Raw genomic sequence first — 14,825 nt, 5'->3', positions numbered from 1 at the left:
TCTCTGAGGCACCACAGTTGACCGCTCGTCACTCTAATGATTTAAGATCTAAGAGATATAAACTTGCAATTGTGAGAAAAAAGTAGCAGTTGTGAGTTTTTAATCTCACAGTTTCAACTTTTTCTCTCAATTTTGAGTCACAATTCTGAGAAATACAGTTGCTATTGTGAAATATGAACTTCCAATCACGAGGTTATATCTTGCAACTACCAGAAATAAATTCCCAATTGCCAATTTCTCACAACTGTGCATTTATATTATGCAATTGCAGCTTTATAGCTCTATATAATTGTGAGATAGTCACAATTGCCTGATGTAAAGTATGTCAAAGTCTGAATTAAATTGTAAGATATAAAGTCAGAATTATCTTTTTTTTACTATGGTGTAATCAAAGCACCATGCCTTGTAAAATCATGAGTGAGAGTTGGAATTAGAGCACGAGTTGCATGGATTTTTAAAGCTTTAAAGGAAGTCAATCCTTAACTGCCATTGTATTTACATCAGCAAATGGGACATCCTTTAAAATTCCTCCTTTGGAAACAGGTATTGGTTTGGAAATGACATGAGGGTAAGAAAACGATGACAGAATTGTCAAGTTTCGTGAACTATTCCTTTAAAAGAAGCCCCTCTAATATATGCCTTGCCTCAGCCACAGAAACTTAAATACTCTGCTTGCCTGAGGTAGAGGATTCTGAAATATTCCATTACCTCTGAATAATCATGAATGAGATGCTAAGAGCTAAATATTGATACGCCTGCAGCATTCACAGTCCCCACAGAGTGTGTGTGCATGCTATTCAGGAGGTACAGAGCCCCGTATGCGAATACTGGCTTACCAAAGTCAGTGACTGTAGCGGAGATTGCTTTTTAAGCACAGATAAGGCATACAATGTGCATTTTTGCAAATAAACAGGCAGATTTTATGCATTAAAACACACTGACTCGCAATGAGGTTCACCGGTCAGTCTTTCCATCAAGGGCATTTGACATCAGCATTTCGCGGTCCTGCATGCTGACTAATACATATACACTTTGTGCACACTGAACTTAAATGAGGAGCCACTGAAATTGTTCCAGACTGCAGCTCTTCAGTTCAATTAATTAATTATTGATTGTCTTACCAGCTGCGTGTGCTGCTAACTGCCTCGGATCAAAGGCACAGACAGAGAGTATGTGCGAGTTCTAGGTTTCCGTCCCTCTGACAGCACGTCAAATGGAGGAAGACAAAGGTAATTGACACTATTATTATGCATGAGCGTGCTCATGAAAAGAAAGATGTTTTAATGTTATCTGAGGCTTTGTCTCCTTCCATACACATGGGTACAGAGACATACAGTCATTTTCCATCTGGAATTGGCTGCTCCAAAACTTCTCTTAGGCAGAACAGCTTGAATTACTTCACATCAATGAAAACCAAACAGGCCATGGGTACAAACCATAATAGTTTATTAGGATACGTCATTCAGAGCACACTCCCCCAGAATTCTCGGTTGTAGTAGAGCAGCTTCGCAGAAGTGTGAAAAAGATTGCATGCTGCCCGCTATGCATGCTTGACGAATACAGTACAGTTATGAGATACAATTCAACCTAACCCTGAAAATGGGATAGTTTTTAGGATAGTTCATCCAAAAATTTACTCACCTTTGTGTTGCTCTAAACCTGTATGACTTTCTTCTGTGGAACACAAAAGGAGATGTTAAACAGAATGTTAGCCTCAGTCACCATTCACTTTCGTCGTATGGAAAAACAAAGATGCAATGAAAGTGAACAGTAATTGGGGCTAACGTTCTGGCTAACATATCCTTTGCACCTCCATTATATGGGAAAAAGATGCAATGAAAGTCAACGGTGACTGAGGCGAACATGCTGCCAAACATCCCTCCTTTTGTGTTCCGTGGAAGAAGGAAAGTCATATGAGTTTGGAAGAACATGGGGGTGACAAAATGACGATGACATTTTTATTTTTACATGAACTATCCCTTAAAAAGTTTTTTTTTTTTTTCAAGAATGAAACATTTAAAAAATGTCAACATTTATCAAACCTTTTCAGGGTGTTACACAAACAATGGGTTCACCAGAAGACTGAGAGACTGTGCTCTTAACGGACGACAGGCGGGAAGGATACAGTGTGAGCCTGAGCCAAGTGCTTCTGCCCATATAAACAAAACTGAGAGGAGCTACGGATTGTTTGACAGTGATTTATGAAGACTTCTTTTGCTTTTTCTTCTCAGCCTCCTCCTCTTTCTCCTTTTCGATTTCGGCGACCAGCGTCTCGATCTCTTTGGACTCTAGAATCTGGGGGAAGGAGAGGGGTGCACCAAATCTGTCATGTGATTGATTGCTGAGCGAATGAATGACAGCTCATATGTTTTGAACAAATGACTGTTTCCACATTAAACGGATGAAAAGAATGTTGTGTCGAGCCAACAGTAAACAAATTTATATAGAAAACAAAATGATTACCTTTAGGGGCTGGTTTCTCCGGATCACAGCCAGCTCGATGTTCTTGCCCCCTGATTGCACAACCTGTGTAGCATAGATCATCTACATTTGCACCAGCAAACATGTTGCATCCTGTCAGCTATGCGATATGAGTGTGTTTTGCATGCACGTAACCATGGTAGCATAGTGTGTACCTCTAGTAAGGCTTTAATGGCCAATTTGATGGCATCGTTATCACTAGCGATGGCTTCATCCGTGTAGTTTTTCTCCAAAAACTCCCTGACTGTCTTTGCACTGCGCCCAATCGCATTTGCCTGGTGACACGGGTGAGAAGAGGGTGAAAACACTCACAAAATGAGTTAAAGTTAAAGAAACATATGTTTTTTACAGTGTAAATTCTTCCCCCTTACCTTCCATGCATGGTATGTTCCAGAGGGGTCTGTCTGATATAGACGTGGCGTCCCATCATAGTCGAAGCCAACAATCAGGGCAGAGATACCAAAGGGACGACGTCCATTGCTTTGAGTGTAACGCTGTTGAATAAGCAAAGTGCAATAAATGGAAACAACACTGTAGCGAGATTACTAGACATGCCCAAAAGAGGCTTTCTGCAAGCAAAAACAAATTCGGAAGGACTGAACGCATATTGAGCAGTGTAGTACAGGGGTCGGCACCCTTTTTGACATGCAACATTTAATGTCTTTGCCATCACTGAGACTATATATATATTATATATATATATATATATACAGTATATTATACTACATTGAATTAACATATAACCATTTTTAAAGTGTTGTTTTGGCTTCCCGTACAGCTATGAAGGATTACTGAAAGAAATGTGATACATTTTTTAACATTTCAACAACCAATTAAAAGTATCAACATACAATAATAGACACTCTCTGTCTTATTGCTTCCATGTTTATGTTTAACATTCACATTTGTTCCCAAGTTTGTGGAGCCCTGGTGTTAATACATTTAAAGGGACAGCTCACCCAAAAATGAAAATTCGCTCATCATTTACTCACCCTCATGCCATCCCAGATGTGTTTAACTTTCTTTCTATTGCAAAACAGAAAGATTTTTAAAAGAATTTCTAAGCTCTGTAGCAAGTTAAGGCAATGCAATACAAGTTAAGGGTGGCCAGAACTTTGACGCTCCAAAAAGCACATAAAAGCAGCATACAAGTAATCCATATGACTCCAGTGGTTTAATTCATGTCTGCTGAAGTGATCCATTCGGTTTTGGGTGAGAACAAACCAAAATGTAATTCCTTTTTCACTGTACATCTTGCCATTGCAGTCTCAAGACACAATGATTTCAAAATTGATTACCCTTCCTAGTGCTTGATGCATGCGCAGAGCGCTAGATGGGGCTATAGGAAGTGTAATTGAGCTTAAAAACATGATAGCCAAAGGAGACTGCAGATGTCAAGATGTACAGTGAAAAAGGAGTTAAATTTTGGTCTGTTCTCACCCAAAAGCGATTGGATCACTTCAGAAGACATGGATTAAACCACTGGAAATGTATGGATTACTTTTGGCTGCTTTTATGTGCTTTTTGGAGCTTCAAAGTTCTGGTCACTATTCACTTGCATTGTATGGACCTACAGAGCTGAGATATTCTTCTTAAAATCTTCATTTGTGTTCTGCAGAAGAATGTAAGTCACACACATCTGGGATGGCATGAGGGTGAATAAATGATGAGAGAATTTTCATTTTTGGGTGATATTTTCCTTTACCACCTAATGCCGAGGTGTGTTTGTGAATAGGAGTAAACAATTTTACCTGTTTGAGTGTGGCGATGTAGCGGGTGATGTACTCGACAGTTACTGGGTCTTCCACTGTGAGTCTGTGACTCTGGCACTCTACTCTTGCTCTGTTGATGACGATTCTGGCATCTGCAGTAAGACCTGGACAACGTAGATTTATGCACATCACTTTAAATGTAAAAACAAGCTTAAAATGTTAAGACATCATGAATGTTCTGCAGTACAACACTGCCCTAAGGAACATTATACAGTTCAGTTAAATTAGTAAGAAACCAACTTGTAAATGGAAATTGCTGAAAAAAAGAAAAAAAAAATTTTTTTAACTGCTGCACAAGCAGACAATTTTTAACTGTTTTCCATAACAGTGTTTAGAGGATCACGGTGTTGAAGATGATTAGTTATATTTCTTCACAAAATTTAACAGCTGTAATGTCAAGTTTTCTAGGAGAAAATGGAAACACCTTACAGCTTATAATGTGTCCTTGATTATAACCACAATTCAGGGTGTAGAAACATGAGGTTTACCTGCAAAGGCCATGCACACATGCTCATCTAGAGCACAGATCTTCCTCACTGTCCTCTCCTCCTGAAGCTTTGCCACTGACTTCTTCTCAACACCCAGGACAACAATGTTCTTCCCCCTGATTCCAACCTTAAATAAAAAAAAATTTTAAAAACGTGTTTTAAACGTATGTTTAAGTATTTACAATTAAGCAACGTTAATATACAAAAAATATACACTGGCAGCCAAAAGTTTGGAATAATGTACAGATTTTGCTGTTTCGGAAGGAAATTGGTACTTTAACTCACCAAAGTGGCTTTCAACTGATCACAAAGTATAGTCAGGACATTACTGATATAAAAAAACAGCACCATCACTATTTGAAAAAAGCAATTTTTGATCAAATCTAGACAGACCCCATTTCCAGCAGCCATCACTCCAACATCTTATCCTTGAGTAATGATGCTAAATTGCTAATTTGGTACTAGAAAATCACTTGCCATTATATCAAACACAGTTGAAAACAGTTTGGTTTGTTAAATGAAGCTTAACATTGTCTTTGTGTTTGTTTTTGAGTTGCCAGTACTGGCATGTCTTAAGGTCAATATTATGGCAAAAATGGCAAAAAGAAACAGCTTTCTCTAGAAACATCAGTCAATCATTGTTTTGAGGAATGAAGGCTATACAATGCTTGAAATTGGCAAAAAACTGAAGATTTCATACAAAGGTGTACACTACAGTCTTCAAAGACAAAGGGCAACTGGCTCTAACAAGGACAGAAAGAGACATGGAAGGCCAGATGTACAACTAAACTAGAGGATAAGTACATCAGAGTCTCTAGTTTGAGAAATAGACGCCTCACATTTCCTCAGCTGACAGCATCATTGAATTCTACCTACTCAACACCAGTTTCATGTACAACAGTAAAGAGAAGACTCGGGGGTGCAGGCCTTATGGGAGGAATTGCAAAGAAAAAGCCAATTTTGTAAAAGAAAAACAAAAAGAAAAGGTTAGAGTGGGCAAAGAAACACAGACATTGGACAACAGATAATTGGAAAAGAGTGTTCTGGATCTTAACCCCATTGAGCTTTTGTGGGATCAGCTAGACTGTAAGGTGCGTGAGAAGTGCCCGACATACAGCCGCATCTATGGCAAGTGTTACAGGAAGTGTGGGGTGAAATGTCACCTGAGTATCTGGATTTTTTTTTTTTTTTAATTTGTAATAGTAAGTTTTCACATTATTAATGTCCTGACTACACATTGTGATCAGTTGAATACCACTTTGGTGAATAAAAGTACAAATTTCTTTCCATAAGAGCAAAATCTGTACATTATTCCAAACTTTTGGCAGCCAGTGTATATTCACATTTCAGTGTTGAACACAAAACTTGTAGTTATAATATAAAATCCTGAAGTATAGATGCGCATCGCCCTCTACTGGAACTCTGGGTCATTACACAGCAGTCCCAGTATGAACTGCCGTATTATACATAATTAACTAATGGGAATTAATTCGTTTATTTGATCTGAAATATGGAGACGAAAGTGTTCTGAAGATTTTATAACAGCCTTTAAGTTTAAAATGTACCTAGAAAAGTTTCATGGACCTTTGTAATTTCATTGAATAGTTGACAGGCCAGATTATTAATACAACCAAGTTCATTTATTATTTCATTTAATGTAGCAGTGTACTTGTGTAGGATTTAAAGTAGGTGTTATGATTATAACTACGCAGATCAAGTGATGTGGCTAGTTTAATATCTAAGCTTGGATAACCCATGCTAATATTAGCCACAACATGCAAGTCACGCTTAGCATCCCATTAATAAAAACGGCTACCAATAAAGTCAACTTCTCGATTGCTACCTAACAGTCAAAGTTAGTTAGTCAGTTACAGTATTTCTTCATGTATCCAGCAGTTGTTCGCCACAATCCTCCATTCATTAGTTATTAGTCTTTTCCTGGAGTAGCCGTTAGCCAGCATGCTAAACTGCTGCTCATGTTTTCATGTAAATACACTCACTGCTGTGGAGCCCTTCTTCACGGCTTCCTGAGCATATTCCACCTGGAACAGGTGACCATCGGGAGAAAAGACTGTTATAGCTCGGTCATATCTAGCTGCCATTTCTGCACACTAGATAGAAGAGAACGAATTAGAAGGAAATAGTTTTCAGACGTCCCGTAGAACCAGTGGTTTCGAAATTAAATGCGCATGCGCAAGAGCGGCGCTCGTTGAAAATGGGACTTGTAGGCAGAAACTGTAGTCCAACTCGTACATCTTTCTGTACAATTTCATAATAAAAAATCCATAAAATTAAATGGAGTAATCTTTCACGAAAAAAAAAAATACTTATTTTTAAGTTTTATTATTTAACTCTGTCAAAATAAAATAACAATGCGTAAATAAAAAAAAGGCACATTTTTATTTGATTTATTTTTTCAAGTATACCAGCTTCCCCTTCAGTTTTATTTTAAATCCATGTTTTGAATAAAATCTTTGACTTCTAGTAACTTCATTAATCAATTCATTCAGTCAGTCAGTCAGTCATTCATTAAGAAATTATATGTATTAATTAATTAATTAATTAATAAGTATTTAATTGTGTTTATTTATTTATATGTACAATATGAGTTAAATTAGGCTATAAATTAAATTACTGACAAATAAAAATGAAAAAGACAACAATAAACCATTATCAGTCATCTGTAAACCATATTCCACATATAAATACAAGTATACTAAGACAATATTTTTTAATTTAATATAAAAATGTAATATTATTATTTTTATAAATCACTACCAGTCTCATCTGTAAACTTAAAGGGATAGTTTACCCAAAAAATGTTATTCTCTCATCATTTACTCACTCTCATGCCATCCCAGATGTGTATGACTTTCTTATATCTGCTGAACACAAACTAAGATGTTTAGAAGAATATCTCAGCTTAATTTGCCAAATTTTGAAGCTCCAAAATCCACATAAGGGCAACATAAAAGTACTCCAGACGATTCTGGTGGTTAAATCCATATCTTCTGAAGCGAGATGGTGTGGGTGAGAAACAGATCAATATTTAGGTTCTTTTTCCTTCTTCTGTTTTTGGTGATTCACATTCTTTGTGCATATCGCCCCCTATTGGGTAAAGAGGAGAATTTATGATTAAAAAAAAATATTGATCTGTTTCTCACCCACATCTATCATATTGTGTCTGAACACATGAATTTAAACACTGGAGTCATATGGATTACTTTTATGCTCCCTTTATGTGGATTTTGGAGTTTCAAAATTTTGGCACCCATTCACTTGCATTGCTGAAATATTCTTCTAAAAATCTTCATTTCTGTTTTTTCAGAAGAAAGAAAGTCATACACATCTTGGATGGCATGAGGGTGAATAAATGATAAGAGAATTTTCATTTGTGGGTGAACTATCCCTTTAACAATGGCCTTATTCCATATATGAATATGAATGTGTCCAGAATAAAGACGCATTTTTCTAACAATTTTATATAATAATTTTTTATATAACACTAGTTATTTATCATTTTAGTTATTTCGTTATTTATTGTAATTTATTTAATAGTTATTTGATATATTCATTGTCTTGTCAAACAGTATTTCCTTATTATTAAAATGAATTTTAAAATCTACCTTAATTATAAATGCATTGTTATCATTTTTAATCCCAGTATATGAAGTTCCTAATTTTAATTTAAACTGTAGCCTAATATCATGAATCATGATGTGTTTTGTGATAAATATTGTATTACAAAGTGGTTGCCAATAATCTGCCACAAAAATACAGCCCATTGGGATTGGCTACTCCAATTTAGTAGCAATGAACTATAGTTTAAATCATAAACTACACTACCGGTCAAAAGTTTTGAAACACTTATTCTTTATTATAATTTCTTTTTCACATTTTAGAATAATAGTAAAGTCATCAAAACTATGGAATAACATAAATGGAACTATGGGAATTATGTTGTGACTAAACAAAATCCAAAATAAATCAAAACTGTGTTATATTTTAGCATCTTCAAAGTAGTTACACTTTGTCTAGATTTTGCAGAAATGTACTCTTGACATTTTCTCAACCAACTTCTTGAGGTATCACCCTGGGATGCTTTTTAAACAGTATTGAAGGAGTTCCCATCTATGTTGGGCACTTAGTGGCTGCTTTTCTTTATTATTTGGTCCAAGTCATCAATTTCAAAAACTTTTTTTTTTAAATTAAATGTTAGTTTTATAATGAAATAAATTAATATGGTGGCACAATTATATTTTTGTCAACAAAACTAATTTCAAACATTTAAGCATACGCCTTCAGATCAAAATATTTTTAAGATCATGAGAAACATTTCAGTCAAGTGTTTCAAAACTTTTGACTGGTAGTGTGTGTGCCTGCTTATATAACTTGACTGTCAAGTATTAAATAGCCTACTTCTTAAAGTGTATAATGTAATGTATATAAATGCATTTAAATATGAATATATTTTAAATATAATATCTTAGACATTTCTTGTTATTACTGAAAGAAGCTACAAATCTGATTGAGACATTATGTTCTGTCAATGCCACTGCAGACCTGACTGTTATTTAACTGTGATATCATATACTGTAAGCCTTCAACAGTTTTGAACAAATGGAAGACAGCATGGTGTTTTTGACAAACACCTCTAGAAGTCCCTTCCAACACTTTCATGCCTGAACTTCAAAGGCCATTTTGGTGCCACCAAACCTCTCATCAATGCTTCATCAAGAGCACGTCAACCTGCAGAGAACAGACCACAAGTCTCCCGTACCTTATTAAAAATGTCCTTTTAATTAAAATCAACAAATAAGAATACATTAAACTAAATATGATGCAACTGGGAATACTGGGGTTTGTGTTCAGAGACCATGGAGCAGTGTTCAAAGAGACAGAAATGCCCACCCACAAGTATTCCTTAGCTGTGTATTCCCTTAAACCAAACTAATGAGGACCTTCTGTAGTGCTCGCTAATGCTCATAACCTCTTTTCTTGTGGGAGTCACCTGTGTGGGACATGAGGTCTCTGAACAAGTGTGACCCAGCAAACAACATCACAACTGTTCTGAGGTAAACCAGGTGGTGGCGGCTATATAGAAAAGTGCATTGCTGTGTGTCTGTTGAAAATTATTTTTCTGAAGTTTTCTGGGTGTTGTGCAGGGAGCTTTCACCTGTGTTTCTGTAACAATCTGCTGCAGTATTTGCATGTGAGCGTTTGCTCGATCTGTCAAGCCAAAGTTAAATTGAGTATTGATTAAAAAAAAGAGTAAATGTTTAATCAAAACATTTCTAATATCATCTGTATCACATTTTTCAATAATAGGGTAATCAGTATGGAGGTGACTGTGTTATCCAAGTTAAGTGTGGCCCTAAGACCCTGAAGAGTTTCAGGGGGTCTGTTAAAAAGAAAAATGTCCTCTTCTGCAGGTAGAATGTACCTTTCGTACCGCATGACCCAATTACAACAGCTTGACTTTTACCTCCTCCATTACAGAAACACTGATGTGAATTCTTCATTTTGTGATTGATCCACTCTAGATCAGGCTGTTTCACTGGCTGAGCTGGAATTATCATCACTGCAATCAGAGTCATCTTTGCCTCTGTAATTAGCTGATTAATAAAAATTAACCTTCAAGGTTCATTAATAGCACTCAATAATTAATCCTGATGTCCTGATAATTAAAAAAAGGCCCAATGCTTTTTTTTTTTTTTTTGATTTTCTGGCGGTAAAATGGTCATAAAGATAACTGACCCATGAGACTGCATCCACTATAGATTGTGTGGATAATCAGTTTTTCCCTCCTGAGTACCCTCTGTTGGAATATGTTATGACATCTCATGAGGAATAATTCTTTTTTAAGCATTGCTAATACCCCTCTATTTTTGATGCTACATCCTGTAGGTCTTAAAAGAATAGTTCACTCAAAAATGAAAATTCTCACCCTCATGCCATCCCAGATGAGTCTGACTTTCTTTCTTCTGCAGACCACAAATTAAGATATTTTAGAAGAATATTTCAGCTCTGTAGGTCCATACAATGCACGTGAATGGTGACCAAAGCCTCGAAGCTCCAAAAAGCACATAAAGTCTGCAAGAAATTAATCCATATAACTCCAGTGGCTAAATCCAAAAGTGATATGATAGGTGTGCACTGTCAGAATTTTTTTGTGCAAACTTTTTACCTTTAGGTGTACAACAGCACATCACTGGGGCAGTACCCTCAAAGGTACACTCACTGTACCTTTTGTTCACCTTCAGGTACTAATATGTACCTTTTAGGGACATATAAGACACTTAGGGTGCAAATATGTTACGATTAACAAATAAAGGGTACAGTGGGTGTATCTTTGACAGTACTGCCCCAGTGACAAACTGTTGTACCCCTAAAGGTAAAATTTTTGCAATTTTTTTCTGACAGTGTTGGTGAGAAACAGATCAATGTTTAAGTCCTTTTTTACAATAAATCTCCACCTTTTACCAGCACCGACCAGCATAAAAACAAAATCACTAAAAAACAAAAGAAGAAGAGTGTGGAAGTGAAAGTGGAGATTAACAGTAAAAAAGGGCTTAAATATTGATCAGTTTCTCACCCACACCTATTATATAGCTTCTGAAAACATGGATTAAACCACTGGAGTCGTATGGATTACTTTTAAGCTGCCTTTTATATAATTTTTGGAGCTTCAAGGTTTGGGACAACATTCACTTGCATTGTATGGACCTACAGGGCTGAGATATTCTTAAAAAAAATCATTCTTTGTGTGAAAAGAAAAAGCATACACACCTGGAATGGCATGAGGGTGAGTAAATTATGAGACAATTTTCAACTATTCCTTTAAACAGTTTTCCTTTTTGGAATAACAGTGAACATGTTGAATATATTGTTCTGGAAACATTTTAGAATGGAAAAAATGGTTGATTTTTAAACTTAATTCTCAAAGGAAAAACTGAAAATTGAGCGTCTGTCTTCCTGATGCTCTCTCTCTCAGGGTCTCAAATATACACAAGGTTCTTTCTCTGTTCACGATTTTTTATAAAGTGAATCAATCAAAGCACAATCAAGGGAAATAATTGACTGGTTGGTGATTCACAGCAAACTATTTGTTTTAGAATAATCTAATAAAACAAGCGGATGCTTGAGGATATGAGTCAGAAGTAACAGCTCTCTTCCCTTGAGATGCTCTGATTGGCTGATGCATTATTTCCTTGAGGATTTCCTTTGCGCAAAGGTTGCTTTTGCATGTCAATACTCTCTATTTACAGCTACACTATAGGCCACGCATACATATACATCCTCAAATGGCTTTGTACTCTATACTCTTTCAGAGTTTTAGTTCTCTTTGTTCCATTTTAATAGATTCATAAAGCCAAGACAAATCACACTAAACCTATACGCACATGCATACTCAACAGTCACGCCAACTTGAACCAAATGACCCGTAGCGTTCATGGTGGCAACTGAGAACATGGTCGATTTGTTATGGTGCTGTGGCTTACACCCTCTCTTTATTCACAGGCAAGTGTCTCAGCAGCTAATTCAAAACTCATTAGAAACATGCAATTGCTGAGCAGACTCCCAAAGGTTTATAGCTTTCTAATCAACGTTCCCCACTGCAAAACCCATCCAACAGGGCGGCTCATAACTAACGTTTCCACAGAGAAATTAAAATGAGGTGTCATTATGAATGGGGATGCTCTTCTGATGATTTCGTTAAGACAGTGCCATATGTTTGATGGTATATTCTAGACATAGAGAAGATTATAAATGTTTTGCCATTCCTTTTGCTTTGAAAGAAATAAAAGCAATATTTATAAAAAAAATAATGTAAGGCAAAATAAAAGTTTCAAATTCTTATATTTAAAATATTCTTATACAACAGTTAGTTCCAGTCCTCGAATCTGAGTGCTATGATATACAGTTCAACAGCACTGGGATGCTTCTCGTTTTTACTCCACTTGTCTGTGTCCGTAGCTTTCCTAAGAGGGGTGGGGATTTTAATTCATCGTTCATGTCTAGAGATTGCATATTTACTTTAGTAGGTGGCGACATCTCTTATTTTATTATGAGTGAGTCATTAAAACATTGACTAACTGATTCATTACAAAACACAGAAGCTGCTTCTTAAATCTCGTACTGTCAGAGTACTATACATACTGCATTTGATGAAGGAGGCACTTATCAGCTGGAAAAACAGAATGATCTTTAGGTATGTGTGGTAATAAAGTTCTTCTATTGTTTTTTGGCTGTTGTGCAATCATGGTTTATTTAAGATCATTTTCTTTCCATTATTCCTCTCTTTCTTCTCTCCTTTCTCGGCAGAAAAAAAAACTACTACTTGACACTCTACCCCAATTCTAGATCCATGCAGAGCTTAGGTATCAGCTGGCACTGTGTGTTCAGCACCTCCAGCCTCCACCCCTCAAGATCCAGAGTGGTGGTAATAACGTTATTGATGTCTGACCCTTCAAGGATCTTTTTTTTTCTTTCTCTTTGTGATTCCCTCCTCCACACACCTGTTAGCAATCAGTCATCAATGCACAGGTATATTAGGCTCAAGCAGGTGTCTGTTCTTTTGTACTGGAACTCTGCCCCTTTACACCTCATTTGTCCAGTTCCAAAAGTGCGATTGCTATAGTTATGCCTGTGCTGGAAGTTGCTCTGCACTTCTTCACAGAGTAGTCATTCTGAACTGCTGGTCCCATTTGGCTCTAAAACCTCTGTTCTACCTTGCGATGACACTTTTGGGAAATGGTAGGGTGTGACGTAGGCTACGCCGCTGGTTGGCTGTCATGTGCCTAAACTCCAGCTTAGCTACCTGTAATATTGTGACAGTTATGCTGCTATTTTGCCTTGGCGTAAACTACTTGTTCCACTTATCTTTATTTCACTACTAAATAAGCTACACCGATCAGCCACAACATTAAAACCACCTGCCTAATATTGTGTAGGTCCCCCTCGTGCCACCAAAACAGCACCAACCCGCATCTCAGAATAGCATTCTGAGATGCTTTTCTTCTCACCACAATTGAACAGAGCGGGTTATCTGAGTTACCGTAGACTTTGTCAGTTCGAACGTCTGGTTATTCCCTGTTGACCTCTCTGCTGCTCACTGGATGTTTTTCATTTTTGGCACCATTCAGAGTAAATTCTAAAGGCTGTTGTGTGTGAAAATTCCAGGAGATCAGCAGTTACAGAAATACTCAAACCAGCCCATCTGGCACCAACAATCATGCCACGGTCCAAATCACTGAGATCACATTTTTGATGTAAACATTAACTGAAGCTCTTGACTCGTATCTGCATGATTTTATGCACTGCACTGCTGCCACACGATTGGCTGATTAGATAATCGCATGGATGATTGTTGGTGCCAGACGGGCTGGTTTGAGTATTTCTGGAACTGCTGATCTCCTGCGATTTTCACACACAACAGTCTCTAGAATTTACTCAGAATGGTGCCAAAAACAATAAACATCCAGTGAGTGGCAATTCTGTGGACAGAAATGCCTTGTTGATGAGAGAGTTCAACAGAGAATGGCCAGACTGGTTCAAACTGACAAAGTCTACGATAACTCAGATAACTGCTCTGTACAATTTTGGTGAGAAGAATATCATCTCAGAATGCTATTCTGAGATGTGAGTTGGTGCTGTTTTGGCGACACGAGGGGGACCTACACAATATTAGGCAGGTGGTTTTAATGTTGTGGCTGATCGGTGTATATGTCTTGTTTACCACTATTATTGAATAACTTTCATCTCGTAGTTTCTGCTTTATTTATTTATTTATTTTTATCTAGTTGGATTTTATTTGTTCTGATAATTTCTTTGAATATTGTGACCTTGAGTTTGTTTGTAATACTATTTATTTTCTTTTGATCTATTGTTAATCCCTCTTGATTTATTGTCTTAAAGTTTTGTTTTGCATTTGTGGTTGGGCCAGTAGAGCCTTTAGGTCAGAGTATATCATTTTGCATTAATGATGACCGTGACATTGTACGGGTACCAGACAGTGGTGTAGTAGTGTCTGAAGAGGTGCGCAGACTGTGAATTTATGAAAGACCCCCCCATAAAAAAACAA

The 14,825-nt window shown here is 36.8% G+C and overlaps 1 protein-coding gene across 1 annotated transcript; it reads right to left on the bottom strand.

The window, feature by feature from the left end:
• Window positions 1–1,429: 1,429 nt before the first annotated feature.
• On the bottom strand, window positions 1,430–6,925 carry LOC127416538 (proteasome subunit alpha type-7). The gene is made up of 7 exons (XM_051655986.1): window positions 6,742–6,925; window positions 4,742–4,868; window positions 4,233–4,357; window positions 2,853–2,975; window positions 2,637–2,756; window positions 2,464–2,526; window positions 1,430–2,295 (listed from the first exon to the last, which is right to left on the bottom strand). The coding sequence occupies exons 1-7, from the start codon at window positions 6,841–6,843 to the stop codon at window positions 2,200–2,202; spliced, it is 756 nt and encodes a 251-aa protein (XP_051511946.1). The 5' UTR covers window positions 6,844–6,925; the 3' UTR covers window positions 1,430–2,199.
• Window positions 6,926–14,825: the final 7,900 nt, after the last annotated feature.

The sequence above is a fragment of the Myxocyprinus asiaticus genome, chromosome 25, assembly GCF_019703515.2.
Source record: "Myxocyprinus asiaticus isolate MX2 ecotype Aquarium Trade chromosome 25, UBuf_Myxa_2, whole genome shotgun sequence".
Classification (NCBI taxonomy): domain Eukaryota; kingdom Metazoa; phylum Chordata; class Actinopteri; order Cypriniformes; family Catostomidae; genus Myxocyprinus; species Myxocyprinus asiaticus.
This window is presented reverse-complemented; position numbering and strand designations above follow the sequence as displayed.